Source organism: Thunnus maccoyii, chromosome 5 (genome assembly GCF_910596095.1).
Source record: "Thunnus maccoyii chromosome 5, fThuMac1.1, whole genome shotgun sequence".
NCBI lineage: Eukaryota > Metazoa > Chordata > Actinopteri > Scombriformes > Scombridae > Thunnus > Thunnus maccoyii.
Genome location: NC_056537.1, coordinates 28,528,369 through 28,549,110, shown reverse-complemented (window position 1 = coordinate 28,549,110; position 20,742 = coordinate 28,528,369). Strand labels below are relative to the sequence as shown.

General features: G+C 38.1%; 1 protein-coding gene and 1 long non-coding RNA gene across 3 annotated transcripts; one reads left to right on the top strand and one right to left on the bottom strand.

The window, feature by feature from the left end:
* The first annotated feature begins 1,174 nt into the window (after window positions 1-1,174).
* slc12a3 (solute carrier family 12 member 3) lies at window positions 1,175-20,204 on the top strand. 2 transcript variants are annotated; one of them, XM_042411073.1, is made up of 27 exons: window positions 1,175-1,313; window positions 5,449-5,613; window positions 6,007-6,144; window positions 7,092-7,167; window positions 7,315-7,410; window positions 7,670-7,809; window positions 7,938-8,048; window positions 9,965-10,076; window positions 10,297-10,427; window positions 10,575-10,659; window positions 12,110-12,270; window positions 12,918-13,025; window positions 13,240-13,363; window positions 14,271-14,372; window positions 14,547-14,702; window positions 14,793-14,892; window positions 15,176-15,287; window positions 15,484-15,621; window positions 16,478-16,584; window positions 16,735-16,817; window positions 17,035-17,112; window positions 17,347-17,445; window positions 17,542-17,653; window positions 18,646-18,732; window positions 18,945-19,083; window positions 19,189-19,256; window positions 19,335-20,204. In XM_042411073.1, exons 1-27 carry the CDS (start codon window positions 1,284-1,286, stop codon window positions 19,474-19,476), a joined length of 3,000 nt encoding a protein of 999 aa, XP_042267007.1. In that variant the 5' UTR covers window positions 1,175-1,283; the 3' UTR covers window positions 19,477-20,204. The 2 variants fall into 2 exon arrangements, with proteins under 2 accessions (XP_042267007.1, XP_042267006.1); XM_042411072.1 differs by lacking the exon at window positions 1,175-1,313 and having other exon boundaries at window positions 5,329-5,613.
* On the bottom strand, window positions 12,659-14,331 carry LOC121896949. The gene is made up of 3 exons (XR_006096141.1): window positions 14,248-14,331; window positions 12,825-12,868; window positions 12,659-12,734 (listed from the first exon to the last, which is right to left on the bottom strand). It is a non-coding gene; the product is annotated as an uncharacterized LOC121896949 (long non-coding RNA).
* Window positions 20,205-20,742: the final 538 nt, after the last annotated feature.

Sequence of the window (20,742 nt, the reverse complement as noted above, 5' to 3'; positions counted from 1 at the left end):
TAGAGTCATCACAAATTTGATAAAAATCTTTCTTTCTGCCCATCCAATCAAATCAAACTGCCTAAAAGTCCTTTAATTTACACTTAAGATCCCAGTGTTTAATGTCTCTTTCTGATGTTCTGTTTTGAGAAGAAATACATACAGTAGTAATTACATTTCATAGGACTTTTGATGAATATAGATGGGGGTGGACAGTAAATGAATACATGTAGTAGCAATTGCATTGCATATAGTAGATACTGATAATGTGCTTTTTTTGTTTAGAAATATTGTGTGAATAGTACATATTCATTTGTGAATGTGATATATACTGGTATGCTGTGAAACTCCCTCTCTTTGGTGATGCCAGGCACTGGGCTACAGAACAGTGAATTAATTGTTCTTTTTTCTTTACTAATGTATCATTTATGCCAATGTGGAAGGACTGATGATTTCCATCATTTGTTCAATTTACAGCATTAGGTTGAAAACATCTGTTGCAGCCCTGCTCTGTGACTGTGTTGATCAGTGGTCGACAGATTTTCATTGAAATCATACAGTAAAACAATTGAGTTCTGTTGGGGAATTGAGCTTCTAAGCTTTGTGTTTGGACTGAAAACTTGCAGAATCTTCAACCCTGATCATGTGTAGTTGAACTGTAGCTGATACCTAGAAAACCAACTATTCTGTGAATCATTCAGAGTAAGCCTTTTTGCCTTTTCAATTGAAGAAATTAATCAATTTAAATGATCCTTACTTAATTAGTGTTGGTTTTCCAGGTTTGAATTTGTAACAACATGTATGTATTATATACAAAGTAGACACTCAAGTTTTGAAAGCCTGAAACAGACTTACATTAAGATGTTCCACAAACACAGTCAAACAGGGCAGCATGTGTACATTTCTTGACCCAAACAACCCCAAGTAGAGAATATATTCATATTTGAGCATGCCTGAATCTTCTCAAACCCAACTAACAGTTGGTTAAGTACTGCTCTTAAACACAGTTTTGAGGTACTTGCATCCATACTAGCTTGCCAGTTCCTGTAAAATGCCCTGCAGAGATCTTACAAATGGCTCCTGGGGCCGACCAAAGAGATCATGTCCTTCCTCAATGTAAAGGACTCAGAACCTCAGCTGGGCTCTGACTGACCTGATCCCTCATTTTTCTCTCTCTCTCCACCTCTTTAGATTCAACAGAGAATGAAGACTGTGAGAGCAGCAGAGGGGATTGAGGGTCCTCGAGGAGCCAGTGAAAAGAAGACTCATTAAGAACTCTGCTGCCCTCCAGCCCTGACCCACGGATGAGCCTGCATGGTGTCCTGGGGGAGATGGTATGCTTAGCTTAGAACAAAGACTGGAAACAGGGGGAATCAGCTATCTTGGCTGGTTACCTCGGTTTAATCTGTACAAAAACACATGTGTAAAAATCACAGTTTGTGGTTTGACAGGGAATTTTTGTGCTGGAATATGTCATGGCCGGGCACAGCAACTTCCTGAACTGGTCTCTTGTCAACATATGAGATATTACATGTTAATTAGTGAGCTTTAGAGGCGCTAGGTCGATTTTTGTTACCTTTGGACAGAACTAAGCTAACAGGCTGCTGGCTGTAGCCTTATATTTACAGTATAGATATGAGAATGGTTTAAGATCTTCTCATTTTACTATATTACACTAATAAGTGTATTTACCCAAATGTCAGGCTATTCCTTTAAATACTTTATGGTGCTTTAAGGCGTCTAACAGCTGTAAAGACTGGTTAGCCCAGAATGTGCGTAAAGGTTTCTTAAGCATTTAGCAGCTAAAGCTAATATGGCATGTCAACGTTGCAGTTACACTGTTGTCCCAAAGGGACCAAAAATCGATTAATGCAGGTTTTAAGATAAAACCATAAATAATGTGTGGAGATATATTTTGAATACAGACATCGCCACACAGGACACAGGGGCTCACTGAATGACTTGATGAAAATGATGTGAGTCATCTGCTATGGCCTTCACATTTACCAAGTCTTAACCCAAGTGGAGGTTGATGGTGGCTCAACACCTTACTAAGAGACTTTGTGTTAGATTTTCCCTTAATTTGTCACCCATCTGTATAGGCATAGCAATTGTTTTAGGTAATTCACTACTCATTACTCACTGCAGCCTTACATTACATTCATAATAATGGTTGCATCTACAAATATAGTATGTTTGGGGCACTTTTTAAAAAATAAATAACTCACTGAAAAGAGTAGCATTACTCTTGCAGTGACCTTGGCCTGTCCCTGTACATTCTATTTTGTACATTTTGTAGGACACTGTGTGTGTGTGTGTGTGTTAGTTAAGCATTGTTGTAAACGACTATGTAAACTGAGGTCTTGGGCAATTGAGCAGCTTGTATTGCTTTAAGCAAAGCGTTAGCCATCACCATTATTACATTTTAGCTGAACATGAAAGGTCCGGGACACAGCAGTGATCCTAGATGGATTTGCATAAACCATAATAGCTTACAACTCAGAGAATCGCTATAACAGAGAACTAAGGAAAACATGAGAGCAGCTGTTAAAGGATAACATGTTCTCTGTCCTATTTCTGGTCTGGGTTTGATTTCTGGTCAAAGGAAGATGTTTTCACGCTACTTGATATTCAGTTCTTAAATCTCAAGCTCAAGGACTCACACAGCTGCAGCGGTCATAGACCAGTTTAATCATTTAACAATGTCTGAAAACTGAAGAAGCAGTTCAGAGTAATCAGCCTTCACTTTTCAATAGAAGTTACAGCTTTCATGTTGTCAAGGACACTGTATAACTGTACTGTACAATTGCAGTTGGCTGGTCAAAGTTTGTGAACATCAAATATACTGACTGTTTAATGATGCAGGTGTTGTGAAGACCCTTGAGACTGTAGCCTCACTTGATTTAAAATACACTATTCTTCTATACTTCTTCTTCTTCTATATATTAGTGTGATATACAGTAGGCTATGTATCTGCTTATGTGATAGACTGGGCTTACATATTAGGCTGGTGTTGGTCTATTTACAAAATATATGTGGTGTTAGCGTGGTAGTTGTTTAATTTGCCTAGAAGTCAAGATCAAGATCAAGACTCCACACCACAATTCCACTATAAATTAAGAAATAGCACAGAGTAACAACATGGGCAACAAGGACACAACCATAACACCAGTAGCACACATCATAAAACCACCAATCACAGAATTGATAAAACATGAGACTAATAGCATAAAAAACAACAGCTATTATGAATATTTTTCCATTTTTCCACTTTTCAACATGTATGTGGAAACAGTGTCTAGGCTTCAAGCCTTTGGGATTGTTTTCCTACGGAATCAAATAAAGGCCATAAAGATTTTAATCATATATACAACTGAATCCCTAAATGTGAAATTTAATCACCACTGAATTTTTTTAATTCAGTAAACTCAATTCTGATCTAACTAGCTTCCACTCGAAAAGAGGAAACTAGTTAGCCTAGCAATGATTCCCACCCAACGTTACTTTTATGATCACTCAGACCTGATGAGTCATCAGCAGATCCTGCAGTCAGTGTTGATTTTGTCTGACATTATACAGAGGTGGGGTCCAGAAACTTCAATAAAAGTTTGGGTTAGGCAATTTAACGTAGTTCTTAAGTTTAGGCTTTGAGGTTTTGAGTTTTTATTTCTGTTAACTTCCAAATTACAGTTACTCAAATCTTTGTCTTGTACCAACCAGAAACTCTCAGCTTACCCCTCATGCCAGTTTTTGCTATACTACTAACAGCCACAGTAAGACTCAAATCTTTATTTCTCAACATTGTTTTAATTTTGATCAGAGAGAAGACCATCTGAGTATTCCATGATTATAAGTTCTGAGAGTAATAAACTATTTACACTTGAGAGTAAAAATTGTTTTTCCTGCTTTCCTCAACTAAAGTGCACAAAGTAACAGAACTTTCTCACTTTGTAATGAATTAGTCCAGTGCCCGTTCAAAACATGCCTGTTTGGAATGGGCTGATTGCTTGGCCTCTGCTGGCTTTGCTGCTTCAACACATAGAAAAATGAACACAGTTGATGTGAGGTGTGAATGAGTATATATACCAACAACATGAAAGAAACTAACATTCTATTATACACAGATGTTAAGTATTGTGAGTGAATATTTTCTCATTTCAAGAATAATGAGGGTTACATTTAAAAATAAAACACATAAGCTTTTGAGAGCTTTTGAAAAAATGTATATTCTAAAATAAAGTGGGTAGATCATATTGGGCTCTTAGATCATTTATTTTCTGTGGCTTCAGTTTGGATCATTTGAGTGGTCAATCTTGCTGTGAGGCAACCATGCTAACCACTGCACCACCATGCATGTTCTTCCTGTGCCTGCGTGGGTTTTCTTTGGGTACTCCAGCATTCTCCCACAGACCAAAAACAAGTTAATTGGTTAATTGGTGACTCTAAATTGCCTGTAGATGTGAATGGTTGTCTGTCTCTATACAGTACATGTTAGCCCTGTGATTGACTAGTGACCTATCCAGGGTGTACCCCACCTCTCGCTAATATAAAGATAAAATTTAATTTCAGCTCAACTTCTAACATATTTCTTTAACATTCAGACACTGATGACCTTGTGTTGTCTCTGTTAAGGTCTCCTCAAAGGTTAGTTTCTGTGTTTAATGATGCTGTTTACAACTTACATTCTAACTAAAGGTCGCTTCAAGAGATTAATCATTAATAATTGTGATTTTGTAACAAAAGTACCAGAAACAAAACACACCTTCGTGCTCACTGATCCAAACTCAACAGAACTACACAACAAATGACAAACATGTAAGAAGTGGAGGTTGATAACAAATTTAAGGTAACAATACTTAGACTATGATACTATGATACTACTCTGCAATTTTGTTTAATTCAGAAGTATTGAATTTACATTCTTGAAATAGAAAGCATTGAATCTTCAGAAGGACATTTCACAACATTTTATAAATAATTCTTTATTTCCTGGGCCAGCACAGCCCAAAACTGATTTTGGTTGACCCTGCAATGTGTAATTGTCCATGTCAGACCTAACAGTTCCTTTAATGAGGAGTCTTGTTTGACTGTTCAGTGAACCAGCCTTACATGGCCTGGAGCTCTTCCTGCTTGGTTAAGGTCAAATATAAAACCAACCCTCACAATAAAGCCTCCTTCATTTACCTTAAACTACAGGATGACGCCATCTGACTGACTGACTTGTGTAGGAGTAAATAAGCGGTTGAAGAAAAAGATTTTGGACAAAGACTGCATCAAAAACTGACTGATGCAGCTGTCTTTGAGGTTTAAATCCACTTAAATACAGAAAAGACCATTCTGCCATTCTGAATGGAGTTACCAGTAGCCGACAAAGGTGTTCATCTAGCTGCATACAGAACTGGACTTCCTCAATCAGTAATCAATGGGAAGGCAACACCTGGAGGATTTAATGACTCTGATTTTTATCAGTGCTATGGGGACAGGGGCAGCGTAGCATCCCGTGGATCGGATGCCCTAACCGGTTACGAGACTCTGGATGCCCCACCACACTATGACTTCTACGCCAATACAGAGGTGTGGGGCCGACGGAGGCGCTTCAGGCCATCACTGTACCAGCTGCATGCCAACCCTGAGGTGAGGAATCCTCATGAAGTAATTCAAATGTACGAACTCTGTATATGTGTAAATGATTTGCATCACTTTTAATTCCTGTGTGCACTGTGTTGATTGTCTCAGTATCTGAGCAAAAACACAAGGCACATTTGAGCTAATTTCACAAGGAATTTTTTAAAGTGAAGTTTAGACCTTGATTCAGTTTGAAACTAATGAAAATATCAATGTTTCTATTCCTGGAAGAGGGATAGCTCCTTTGCTCTTCCTTTTTCCTATTAAAGGTTTTTTTTGGGGGGTATGCCTTTTTTAGAACTGAGAGTCTAAGGCTAGAGGGTGTCATTGTGGCAAATTTGTGATTTCTTATTTTGAGCTACAGTATATAAAGCTTGACCTAACTTAAATTGACTTGACTAGGATGACTCCAAGCCTCCCTTGTATGAGGAAACCACAGGTGTACAGATGGAAGGAGGAGATAGCTCCGATGATGACAAAGAGGAGCAAAAGGAGCCACCACCTGAACCTCCTCGCTTTGGCTGGGTACAGGGAGTCATGGTAGGTAGTGTTAGACCAGTGTGGGATGTGATAAACCTGTAAGTTGCAGCTACTGAATACCAATATGTAAACTGTGCTCAAATATAAATAGAATTATACTTGAAGGGAAATTTGCTAGACTTTTTGTTGCTGTATTCACAATTTACACAAAAGTGTCTGCCGAATTAATAAATGTAAAAGTAAACATTCCTAACTGTATCAGACATTAACAGCATGCTGTATATTAAAAATAGCCAACTATTTACAAGCCAACAATGATAAACATTCAGTATTTTTCTTTTTCTTACTTTTCTTAAATGTTCACTGCTGTAATTACATAGTAATGACAAGAAACAAATCAGTAATAATTAAGTAGTAATATGTAAATCAACCTACAAATTGCAAAAAAACAACAACAAAACAACAAAAGCAGAACACACAGTTTACAGATGATCAAAACTAAAGTATAAATTCAGTTTATACTTTAGTTTTGATGGTCTGTATTTTGCCATCATATTTACTTTTCTTTTCTTTATTTATTATTTGTCCAGCAATTAAACATTTCAAAGAAACATTTATTGTGTATTTATTGTGTCATCATGTTTTATGGGGAAACCATCAACATATAGAAAAAATACACACATTATAAATGTATTTATAAATTTTAATTATAAATTTTAATTTCTTCTTTTAGAAGATATTTTAGTCAAGGAATTACCTCAATCATGGCTATTTTCAATGAAGGCATAACATCACCTGACATAGTGGACATTAGTCAGAGTGTCTGAGAACTCAAACTGTATAAAGTGTAGTGAGGTTTGACTCCTTTTGACCACCTCAGTGGTATTCACTAGCTAAATATGATATTGGTGTTGAACTTCAAGGTGTGTTACCTTTCAAAAATGCTAGCGGGGTTTAATCAGATCAGGTGAATTTGTTCAATTCAGTCAGTTACTGTCTTTTTATAGATCCGTTGCATGTTAAACATCTGGGGGGTGATCTTGTACCTGAGGCTGCCTTGGATCACTGCTCAAGCTGGTATAGGTATGTCCAACAAAACCTATTAATTCACTTTTTATAAGCTTGATCCATACAACATTCTTTATATTACTTAGATGGTTAATTGTACACCGCTTCTGTCAGGCTCACTGTTATTATTTCTCTCTTTCTCTCTTTGTCTTTCTCTATCAGGTATGACCTGGGTGATTATCCTGCTATCCTCTTGTATAACTGGGATCACTGGTCTCTCTACCTCAGCCATTGCTACCAACGGCAAAGTCAAAGGAGGTCTGTTCACACAGTGATGCATGCAACAACCTGCATTTGCGCCTTGCAGCACCAAAAGTCAAAAACTTATGTGACTGACATGTACTAGTATACACAATACTGTCATATCACAATGGAGTTTGAAATGTTAGACAAAAGAGGTTCTAATACCAAGACTGTACGAGACATTGGTACATTTATATTGTCTGTGACTGCTAACATTTTGACCACATTTCCCACAATACCTGTATCTCACTGCCCCCTCCTCCATTTTCTTCAGGTGGGACCTATTTCCTAATCAGCCGTAGCCTTGGTCCAGAGCTGGGTGGGTCAATCGGTCTGATCTTTGCTTTTGCTAATGCTGTTGCTGTGGCCATGCACACTGTGGGCTTTGCTGAGACTGTTTCAGACCTCATGCATGTGAGTACAGTAGCATGCAGTGTGTTAATGTGTGTGCTGACCAACTTTTACAATCATACAGTACAGGAAAAAGTGCTTTGTTATTGTCTTTAAACCCTCCTGAAATTTTTTAAAACTTTCTTCCTCAGGAACACGGAGCTGTCATGGTGGACCGAACCAACGACATCCGTATCATCGGCATCATCACTGTCACATGTCTACTAGGCATCTCAATGGCTGGCATGGCATGGGAGTCAAAGGTTAGCTCAACCAAACACATGAGACCATCGATAACAAATCAACCATTTGTTATCACCCATCAAAGCAGTTTACGATGGTCACCAAGGATCACAAGCATGACTTTTCTTTTTGATGTCATGGTCTCAGTGGTGGAATGTAAGGCACATTTACTAATGTACTGTAATGTTATTAAGTACTGCACTTAAAGATACCCTGTGGCATTTTTGACCACTAGTCGCACTATGGAGCAATGTTTTTAAGATTCCATGAATCAACAGCTGGTGACTGTAATGTGCCAAAAAAGAAGAAAAGAAAAAGGAAAAGTGAAGAAGAAGACTGTATGAATGTAAACAATGCACAATTGAAAATATTTCAATTGGCTTTGTAAATGTTTTATGAAGAAGAAAATGTACTCAACAACCACACACACCTAAGGATAGGTAATGACCTAAGGATACACACAATGTGTTTTGGTGAGAAACAGTGATTGTTAGCATAACTTTTGTTTGCTTACATGAAAACACACAGTGACACCTTTAAGTACAATTTTGAGGTACTTTAACAGTTTTAATTATATAGTATATTATAGTATTTCCATTTTATACTACTGACACTTCTACCCTACGACATTTCACAGAGAAATATTGTACTTTTACTCTACTACATTTATTTGACAACCATAGTTAGCCTGCAACTTACTTTAAAAATGTATATTTACATACGAACTGTATCGTCAGCTTATAAAATATGATACATTGTTTTAGATTGAACTACCCAAAAGTATGTACATTTGTTCAAATTAGCTCCATCTCGACAAGATGCACAATTAAAGGGTCACTCACACAGAATTTACACATCATCAGTTTCATGTCATGTGAAGCACTATTTATTTATATTGTTTTTATCAGTATCAACAGTTATATTGTGTCTTCTCAGCCTGTGGATGGAGCTTTTAAATTTGAGAAAATAACCCTGGTGATGTCATCAGGTTACCTTGGCTTGGGCATGGAGACTACAAATTTTAATGGAAGGCATCCGTTACAAACTGGGGAAATAACATTTGAAAGACATGAGCGTTTACCAGATAGAACGGGTCTGATGAAAGGCTCAGTAAGTTGCATTATGGAAAGTGTAGGACCCACCGTTTTTTTAATCTGTCTTTCACAAATTCTCCAACTTTAGAAGTGCAACTCTAAAATGTTGGATTACCTCTTTAACATTCTGCATACACATTAATGCATCAATAATAATTCACTATTTTTATATATAACATAATACTAATAGGCATCATCCGGCTGTATAATGAGAACTTTTACTTTTGATACTTTGAATACATTTTGCTGATAAGACGTCTGTACATTTACTTAAAATGTTAAATGCAGGACTTTAACTTGTAGTTAAGTATTTTTACATTGCGGTATGGCTACTTGTACATAAAGGATGTGAATACTTCTTCCATTAGTCCTGCTTGTGTTTGAGTACAATGTGTTGGGCCTAAGTGTAAGGGACTGGCATTACAAACACAAGTCAGCCAGGAAGACTTTACTGTATGTGTCATTTACAGTGCAGCTCTTAATGCAAAGTCATAGATTAGTACCACCCACCACATAAATACAGCTCGAAGCCCAACCCATAACCCATGCGAAGTGTAACTACTCATTTTTCCAAGTCAATTAACCTCAGCTAAAATTCTCCTTATGTGTATTATACTACTGTGGTAATGAATTACAAAAATTGACATTCAAACATTTCCAATGTTTTTTGTCTTAAGCATGCGGGGATGCTAGCATACTCTCCATAGATAGCATGATAAACCCAAGTTTACTTATTTGTGTTACCACAGTGGTACACTTAGTAGGTGGTGAAACGGTTGGTCGTTCTTGCTCGTAAATGTCTGTCTGTATTGATATTTTACTGTATATTCTGTCTTCCACAGGCCCAAGTTCTGTTCTTCCTGGTCATCATGGTGTCATTTGCCAGTTACATCGTTGGAACAATCATTCCTGCTTCACCAGAGAAACAAGCCAAGGGTTTCTTTAGCTACAAAGGTGACTGTTTGATCCATTCTGTCCATGCAAGTTTTTTCCTGTTTCAGTAAAAACTGAGGGTATTGTGTGTGTGTGTGCTAGTTTTCACACAAATTTAAGAATCACCAGTCTTAATCACAAATGATAGAAGTAAAACATTTTGCTATGATCAGCAGCTTGTTGAAAGTAAGACTCTCCCTCTCAGAGCTCTCCAGTAAACTAACTATTTTGCCCTCAACAGCGGACATCTTTGCTGCCAATTTTGTGCCCAACTGGCGGGGACCAGAGGGCAGCTTCTTTGGCATGTTCTCCATTTTCTTCCCCTCGGCCACTGGTATCCTGGCAGGCGCTAACATCTCCGGTGATCTGAAGGTATACTAGTTTCTCTCTTTTTCTCCGTTCCTGTTTGCTTGCTTTATGTGTCAGGTATTTTTTGTTCCTGCAATTTCATACCAAACCAATTAATTACCTGTACTTTACTATGCATTTACCTAGCATGTTTACACCTCTCCCTCCCAGAATCCAACTGTGGCCATCCCCAGAGGAACACTGATGGCTATATTTTGGACCACCATCTCCTACCTCATCATCTCTGCTACCATTGGTACTGTATGGCCATACTACTTACCAAACTGGGACTTAGACTGTGTTTTACCCATAGAGTGAGCTGGCCTTTGAATCAATGTGTCCATGGTTATTTTGCAGTAACATCTGGCTTGATGAACATTCTCCCACTTGATAAATGGCTTCTTACCAACAGCATTTAATCTTTTGGCATAAAATGATTAATTATTATTTATAATTAATTCAGGATTAAATATATAAACATGTCTTATAATGATTTAATGTGTGCTTTTGGGTGATCAAGTTGTGTCCATATGAAGTAAAAATCCATCAAATGTGTGAAATTTGGATATACTGTAGATATGTTGCCATTAAAGCAGTGATACAGTATTTTGATAGCAACATGCAGATACTGTATATAGTAGGCATTATGATTATAGAAACTCATCTGCCATCAATTCCCCCCCCCCCCCCCCCCCCCCCCCCCTCCCCACCCCCCACTTTTTTTTGGAAATTAAATTTAATAACACAATTACTACCATTAACAGGTGGATAAAAATGGTTACAAACAAGCTGTATGAAATAATTATGTTCAGTATTAAACCCTTTTCAGCTTTTACACTTGAGGTTGAATAAGCTTGTGTGTTTGCATTAGGGGTGTGCCCAAATCTAAATACGTTATTCAGCAAAGAATGAACAGTGGGGTTTTTTTTCGTTTTTTTTTTTTTTTTACGAACATTTGTTTTGCACAAATATTTTAAAAATTATTTGTTTTTGGGAAGAAAAAAAAGTCAAATACCACCATGCAGGTCAGTTACATTGCTATCTCAGTCTCTCTCCTCTGTTCCACTGTTACATGTATCAGCAGGTCTCAATGAGGGGAGTCACATTCACCTGCTACATGATGCACATTTCCTGATATGGACATTAGTCCTGGAGTTGTGGGTGTTCCCCAGAGATAAAGCTGAACTACTGACACACACAAAGTGCTCCTTAGGGACTCTCCATAACCTGTTGTTCCCCCTCTCCTTTCCACAAAGTTAGGTTGTAAAAAATAGGCAATAAATGAAAAGTGCAATAATCGCCTTTGAAGTTCTTCTCTACATGTTACACGCTCTGCTGTCTCTGTGTTATGGGTGTATAAATAGGTAGAGGTCTGTCTGCAATGAGGCGACGAGTTATGTTTCAGCTCAGTAGTCAGCACAGTCATCTATGATCTGGGAGACTCTAGTTTGAGACCCGGACAGTTTATTCATAAACATTTATTTTAACACACTAATATCCTAAAATTAAAAGTGTAATAAAAACAAAAACAGGATTTTTACGCCTATTTCCACGTTTATTTGAATACAAATACAAATCTAAATAATTTTGCTGCCTCAACAAATATAGATACAAATACAAATACTGGGCTCTCTGCAAATCCCTAGTTTGCATATGCATATTTGTTCATGCATGCTTGTTTGCTTGTGTTGTTTGCTTCCTTCCAGGATCCTGCGTAATACGGGATGCGTCCGGCCTGTTAAACAACACCCTGTCTTCCTCCTCATCCATCGAGGATTGTGTTGGTTTATCTTGTCAATATGGATGGGACTTCACTGAGTGTATCAAAAATGCCACATGCACTTTTGGCATCAGTAACTACTATCAGGTCAACACAAGCACACACACCCACACCCACACACACACAAGGCACGAAAATGAGTGATATGTGTTTATCTCTAGGTATTTTTATATCTCTTTATATAACTTCTCAAGCTTCTGAAAAGCTGTAATAGGCTTTGTTTTTTACGTAAATGTACCAGCATGGTTATCAGATCAAATCACAAAATTATGTTACACACAGGACAACTTCTCCCACGATTTCTGGGTAATGCAGTCCTTAAAGTATTGGTTCCATTTTTTTAAAGTCTATTTTAATACATTACATAGACTATAGTAACTCACTTACACGAGTACAATCTCCATACAGTATGGGATGTGAGTATTTTATAGACAGAAGCTATCCTTTAAACTTTGAAAAACCCACTTACCTCATGTTGCCACTCGAGGTCACAACAGCTAAAGTTGCCTCATGCTGCCGTTAGTTCAAAGAGCTTCATTTGACTTTCATTGCTACAGAAGACACAAGAGAAAAAAGTTACAGCCGCAAGTCAGCAGTAGTGTTGCTCTGCATTAATGATACTCTCTGTAATAGTCACTTACATTAACAGTGGGTCACCTTGCAAACAAACAAGCAGTTTCTCCCTCTGTGAGAGAAATCAGACTAATAAGTAAACAGAACATTTCTGTCTCCAGTCAATGAGCATGGTGTCAGCCTTCGCCCCCCTTATCACCGCCGGTATATTTGGTGCAACACTGTCCTCTGCTTTGGCCTGCCTGGTGTCTGCCCCCAAAGTGTTCCAGGTACACACACACACTGAAACACACACTAGATATGCTTTAAGCCTTTATAGTGTCTCATGGAAAATAAAATAATTTCCATATTTCATTGCAACTTTGTCCATCTCCCTGTGCCTGTGTGAACACCAGATGTTCTTATCTTAGTTAATCTTGTGACTGACCTATTTTCTTTGCTGTGACAATGATTTTTTTTTCTCCTTTCATTCTCCTTTGGTAGTGTCTGTGTAAGGACAAGCTCTATCCTCTCATTGGCTTCTTTGGCAAAGGTTACGGCAAGAATGACGAACCACTGCGAGGCTACTTACTGGCATACATCATCGCTGTTTGCTTCATCCTCATTGGTGAGGTTTTGAAAGGATTCTCTGACCCCTGTTGAGTTGCAAAGTGGGGAGAGCTGCTTTGGGCACCTCTGGCTCTGGAAGTGGAAGTCCCATTCATTCTTCCTGTAGACAATTTTACCTGACTCTGACTCTGACTCTTTACCTGAGCTCCTCTACAGCTTGGATTGGCATGCAACTCTCATGAACAACTGCATTACAAAATATCTGGTTCTCTGATAAAAAGTCAAAGCCTGTGTACATTTGGGTTAAAATTCTGTTACATGCACTACTAATGACGTGTGAACGCTAATAATTACACTGTTGAGAATTAATTAATTAATTTTGGATGAATTCAACAACTATGGCACCATGTTTTGTTCCCAAATGCAACAACGGTGTATATTCACTACAACTTCATCGATGCTTCTGACTGTCTTCTTCTCCATTGCAACAGTGGCTTATTTAGAGCAGTCTGCTATGCCAAAATGATGGACAAAACATGATTTCTCAGAAAAAAAGTTGGAATGTTTCAAATCGATGGTCCTAACATAAACCTACAGGGTTGTTATGTTATCCAGGAGTTTCTTTTAGGTTTAAATTTGGGTTTATTGACAACACTCTAACATATTATAAAATACAACATATTAGACATTGTCAGGGATAGAATGATAAATTCCTGGACTTATTTCATTTTTTGTCCCTAATGTTCTCACAGTCCATTCATTTCATCCTCTATCAATGAGCAGTTCAAAATTCTAGTAGTTGAAGAAATTGAAAATATCCAATATCGACATCCAAAGTTCAAAATGATGTAGTATGATACAGTTTTACCCAAGTCTCAAGCCAAAAGATACACAAAAGTAATTGGAACTATGTTTTTCTTAAATCATTCTTTTTGCTGTCACCTTCTGTCTTTCCTCTCCTCCAGCTGAGTTGAACACCATCGCTCCCATCATCTCCAACTTCTTCCTCTGCTCCTACTGCCTGATCAACTTCAGCTGCTTCCATGCCTCAATCACCAACTCACCAGGTAGGACACTCATGTCTCAAATGTTCCGACAATAAGTATGAAAAAGGTTGTTAATTAAACACAACATTTAGCAATGAAATACAGAAGAATTCTGTCATGAGAAAGCTGAATTCCTGGTTGATGCAAAGTGTGTGGGCATTTGTGTGTGTATGGTATATGAATGTATGTGTGCAGGTTGGCGTCCATCCTTTGGGTTCTACAGTAAGTGGCTCTCGCTGCTGTGTGCTGTGTGTTGTCTGGTGATCATGTTCCTACTGAACTGGTGGGCAGCTCTCATTGCCTTTGGCATCGTCGTCTTCCTTTTGGGATACACACTCTACAAGAGGCCCGGTAAACTCATACTCACACACGCATGCACAGTCAGAAAAACCAACTGCTTTTCTGCTGCATCATTTTAACTCTGCTATGCTCTGTGCGTAGCTGTGAACTGGGGATCATCAATGCAGGCGAGCTCATATAACCTTGCTCTGAACCAGTGTGTGGGTCTCAACCAGGTGGAAGACCATGTCAAGAACTATAGGTGAGTGACAGGATGTGATCAAATCTGCAGTTTGTCTTCTTTGTTCTTAACCAAAGTGGAAATGTTTATTTTATGGCCTTTTTTGTATTTGGAAGTGGCATAAGAGTAAAAAGAATCAAATTGTAATCCTTTAGTTGAGCATGATCCAGCAGTTATGAATATGTATTAATGTGTACATGAATGCAACGTGTTAAATATTCACTGAATCAAGAATGAAAAACAACAAGAAATAACTGATTTTCAACATCTGGCTTAACTTGACACAGCTTTGCTTTCCTTTCAGACCACAGTGTTTGGTACTCACAGGTTCTCCCAGCAGTCGTCCAGCTCTGGTGGATTTCGTCAACTGTTTCACAAAGGGTCTCAGTCTCATGATGTGTGGCCAGGTGGTCACTGTGAGTACAACTCAACATGACACACACATATGCATCACTCAGTAGAGATTATATCTGAAAGGATTGGTTTTTGGTTCAGTAAAAACACATGAACAAACGAATTGTAGGAAACATCGGATCGCTTTGTACTTTTAAACCGAAATGCTCCAATTGTTGGGCAAATAGACATATTTTCATTTCATCCTGTATTTTTCAGGCTGGTTCCACTCAGTCAGTAGTGGAGAAGGCGAGCAGCGACAGTCACATTACCTGGTTGAACCAAAGGAAGGTGAAGTCTTTCTTCAGAGATGTGGTGGCTACAGATCTGCGATCAGGGGTTAACATGCTGCTACAGGTCAGAATTACACCAGCACTGTTTTATTAGTTTATTTGACAGAGACATTGCTCATTTATCTACTGGTAGGTCTACCACTTTGGTCCAAAGTGAAATATCTCAACAACTACTGGACGGATTGCCGTGACATTTTGTACAGACATTCATGGCCAGAGAATTCAGTCTACTGACATTGATGATCCCCTGTTTTTTTCCTATAACGCCACCAGTGGTTCAAACTCTCCACTTTTCAAGTAAAATATCTCCACAGCTTAGTTGGAATTGAAATTGTGTACAGATATTCACGGTTCTCAAGATGTATCCTAATGAACTTGGTGATGCCATAACATTTCTTTTAGCACCAATATCAAGTAAAAAATGGCAAAGGCTAATAATGAATAATGTATTACTTTAACTTTATGACCAAATACTTGTAAAAACTAATGGCATTCCCGTCAACCTCAGCTGTACTTTGTGTTTGGTGCTAATTAGCAAATGTCAACATGCTAACACGCTAAACTAAGATGGTGAATAAGGTAAATATTATACCTGCTTAACATCAGCATGTTAGCATTGTCATTCTGACAAATGTGTTAGCATTTAGCGCTTAGCTAAAAGAGCTCCTGGCATGATTCATCTGTTGTGAGGGTTGTTAAAAAAGATGTTAAAAAAACCCTAAAAATAGAATTAAATAACATATCTCATAAAAATGTGTGCACACAACATAATAAATACACACAAAGTAATACAGTAGACATTCACCAATAAATAATGCCATTAAAACACACAGTTACACATTATAAATAAGTATGTCTAAAAATCTTCTCTGACGTCTTCTCCTCTTTACTTGTTCCCATGTTGTTTGACTGTCCACCAGGGGTCAGGTTTAGGTCGTATCAGACCTAATGTTCTGCTGATGGGTTTCAAGAGAGACTGGCGCAGTGACTCACCTGAGGCTGCACACAACTACATAGGAATACTGCAGTGAGTACAGTGTGAATTAATTAACCTCATATTGAGTGTGGGTGTATACTTTTGAACTGTTGTTATAAGCACTGATTATCATATTTTCGCAATAAAGCTGCCTGAAACAAAGTATGTGTGTGTTCATGTGCTTGTATATGTGTGTTTCAGTGATGCATTCGACCTGCAGTACGGCGTGTGCGTGCTGAGAATGAGGGATGGACTGGATGTCTCTCATCCATCTCAATCACATGGTGAGAACCATAATTCAAATGAGAGTAGAGTACACTGAGAGTAAATTAATTTCACACCATCAATAAACTCTGACTGCTGCTACAGTGTCAATGTCAACTTGTTGGAAGTTAACAAGGGGCACGGTGGGAAGTGCTGTCCACATTCATCCATCATCATTATATTTACTGACTACAAGTAAATTCATTTAAACAGCAAGTTCCTCTGCTTTCATTTCAGTCAATCCAGGCTTTGATGGAGGACTGGACACCATAAACACTATATCTGCTCCTTCCCGCCTTCAAACCATCACTACATGTATGTATATGCATGATCATGATTTATTTCTTTTATGTATCATTGCAATTATTTTAAATTTTGAGTAAAAGTGGCTGCCAGTGAATCTTGGTAAATTAAAGATGTAAACGGCAAATATGTTACACGTTTTTTCACTTAAATACCCAGAGTGCTTGTAATGTGATGTCAGTAAAGTGCTCACACATATACACTCTATAAAGATAACATTTTCTGTGTCCACAATATTGCTTGCAGCTGCTGTAACTATTGAACCAGGGCCTCAGCCAAGTACAGCGTTTCAGAAAAAGCAAGAAAGGAAGACAATCGATGTATACTGGCTATCTGATGATGGAGGTCTGACCATCTATTCATCTATCACCTCCTTCTTTTCTTCCCTTTAGAATATTATTACAAATATCCTCATCATTGTGTGTGTGTGTACTTCACCAGGTCTGACCCTGCTGCTGCCCTACCTACTGACTCGGAGGAAGCGCTGGGCCAGATGTAAGGTTCGAGTGTTTGTAGGAGGAGACACAAACAAGAAGGAGGAGCAGAAAGAGGAGTAAGAACTTGAATAACTCACCAATCATTCAAATTACTGTAATATTTGTACAATTTATGTGTCTGAATAAAATGAATGGCTTATGGATATCAATGAATTATCCAGTTATAGATGTTTTTCACAACAGACAATTTGATTAGCATGGCAGGAAACAGCTGGAAAACAATAGGTGTAACGAATAACATTAACGATGACTCCAGTCTATTTAAACTTCAATAACTGATTTTTTTGGCCACTTCGGGGCAGCAGAACCAAGCTGTAAACACAACATTGACATATTAGCACTTTGATCAGTTGATATGGCAATATTATTAGCAGACAGTTGCTTATTTACACATCTAGCAGACACAGAGCATTCGTGGAGCCATGTTTCTGGCTTCCTGATGACTCTAAGTCCAATATTTACTCTCCTTTTAGCTTTGTTTTGGTCTCCACCAACTCATGAGCAAAGTATTGGGCTCTTTTACAGCAGAATGCCCCACTGTTCACCAGCTAGTCACTAACTTTGTCTGTCTGCTGTTTGGATCTGGGCAGGTAGTGTACAGTCAGTTTTTAGAGCTTTCTTCTGCCTCCCTTGTTGAATAAAACAGCTGCCTGCAGCAGAGAGTGAATCGAAACAGTAAATTTGCTGGTCATAAAACCAAAACGATGAGCTCAAAAAATGCTATACGGTTCAGCAGAGCTGAAGGGAACTGCAGGGTTGGTAATACTGTATTTCTCTTTGAGTCTGTCACTACAAGTGACCTCTTTCACATTACACAGTCTTTTCAATTTGTTGTTAATATACAAATATTGATTAGAGCAGCATCCGTGAGCCCACATGAATAACATCACCATGGCATTATTCATTAACGATATCAATTACACCTGTGCTTTTCCTGCAAGTTGAAATGTCTGTTGTTAAAAAAAAGACTATTGCTGTGATTTACAAGTGTGATATTCTGTTAAAATAGATCTTTATTGTTCACTACAGATTTATACTGTTTTCTCAGGGTGTTGGCATTGATCAAGAAGTTCCGTCTTGGTTTCCATGATGTTGAAGTGCTTCCTGACATCTTCCAGAACCCACAGCCTGGAAAGTAAGGCTTTCAAAGCTTGTTTATGAGAATGAAGCAACACCAAATATCATCAAAGCTGTTGGTAGTGAAAACCTTAACCAAAGGGGGTCGTGATGAGGTTTTGTGGATGTGATGTTGCCTGATAGAGTAGAAAAACAATCCTCACAAATAAAAAAGAACAAATTGATCCAAACTTGCATAACATAATCGTAACCGTCACCCCTGTGCTCCAGTGTTCTTCAGTTTGAGAATATGGTGAGTCGCTTCAGGCTGGAGACAAACCCTAAGCAGGATTCTGATTCTGGGCCACCGAGAGCACAGGAGGAGCCCTGGAGGATCAGCGACCAGGATCTGGAGAGGAACAAGGCCAAGGTCTGACACACACCATAGCAACCTGAGTCACACACATGTAGAATTTAAGAATCAACAAAATTGTCGGTTTTTCTCCACTATCCTCTCTTTCTCTGTGGGATTCAGTCCCTCCGTCAGATCCGTCTAAACGAGATTCTGCAGGACTACTCCAGAGAAGCGGCACTGATTGTTATGTGAGTACAGATGATGATTTGTACAGATCATATTAGATGAACACCTCATTAAATCTCCTTTGGTGTGACTCCTGACAGCACCATGCCAGTGGGGAGGAGAGGAGTGTGTCCCAGTATTCTCTACCTGGCGTGGCTGGACTTCTTGTCACGTGATCTGAGACCTCCAGTCCTATTGGTCAGAGGAAACCAGGAAAACGTCCTCACCTTCTACTGCCAATGAAATGTCTTCTTGAGTTTGATGTACAGATAATGATCCACACTATCATCATCCTGAACTTTTTAACTGACATAAGAGTAACTTTTGACAATTAATGATTATCTCATTTTGTAATTAATGCATGATTCCTGTAATTACTACACTGTAGCCCTTTAATTCAACGTTGTCATGATTTACACATTTTAGAATTGCTACAAAAGTGAATCACTCATGGGAACAGATTTAAATTGAGGCCATAATTGATTGTGAAGACTTTTGTTGTCTAAATGATTTGTGATTTTTTGACATCATCTCCAATTATGTGCACATAAAATGTGTTTGTTTCTTTTTTCCTTAAATCTATTGCACATATTAAGGCATTGAGGAGTTACTTTATTTGATGTTTATAACTGTAAAATGATAAGATAAAGAAAGACTTGTATGAACAAATGGAAGTCAACTGCCAGACAGGACAGTGAATGTTATATAAAGAGACTGTGTGTATGAGTGTGTGTGTGTGGGTGTGTGTGTGTGTGTGTGTGTGCTGTTGTATATGGTCACCAATCAACAAGGGCAGAGGCAGTTTCACCCTCTAGCCCACCCCTCCCCTTTCACCTCTTTCAATCATTAATCTGTATGCTGATTCTGAGCAGTGTCACATTGTATCAGTTGGTAAAGATTTAGTTTCTGTATATTCAAGTATACTGTATCTAGAGTTGTTGAATAATAATTAATCTTTTAAGAAAATACTAAATAAATACCTGGTAGTTTATTTTTTTATTTTTATTTTTTTCTTGCATTGCTTTGAACAGTAGGGTATAGTTGTGATAATGTGGTGTAGCAACAGGTGCTGCTAAAGTGTCCTTGAGACTCTGAATCCTTATCAGCACCACAGGTGTTCTCCTGAAGCAGACTGATCTTTGACATTTATGCAGGAAAAATTTATATTCCTTTAGATTATTTTGATATCAAACTCTAAGAAAGTCACCTTCATCTATATCCCATATCATTCCTATATGTAGGTAATATATTTTTACTGAGACAGGTTGACTGCATCTACTAACCACTAATAATAATCTAGCTCATTTCTTATGCAACATAACTCTATCCATTTTAAAATTTAGATTTTGTTTCCAGTGTGTTCAATGCTGGATATCTTGCAAGTTAGTTTACAGCTGATGTAACATTACTGATGCAACTTCATTGGATGAATGTTTGCCGACAGAAAAATGAATGCTATTATCTGAGAGGGTAAATGCAAAAAGAGCTCTCACTTTGTCTCCATTTCCA

What these genes read in the sequence shown, in the direction of transcription:
- slc12a3 (XM_042411072.1), top strand. Translation starts at nt 5,329, where the DNA reads ATGGAGTTACCAGTAGCCGACAAAGGTGTTCATCTAGCTGCATACAGA. An exon ending in AACTACATAGGAATACTGCA is followed by an intron (nt 16,585 to 16,734) that starts GTGAGTACAGTG and finishes TGTGTGTTTCAG; the next exon opens with TGATGCATTCGACCTGCAGT. An exon ending in TCATCCATCTCAATCACATG is followed by an intron (nt 16,818 to 17,034) that starts GTGAGAACCATA and finishes CTTTCATTTCAG; the next exon opens with TCAATCCAGGCTTTGATGGA.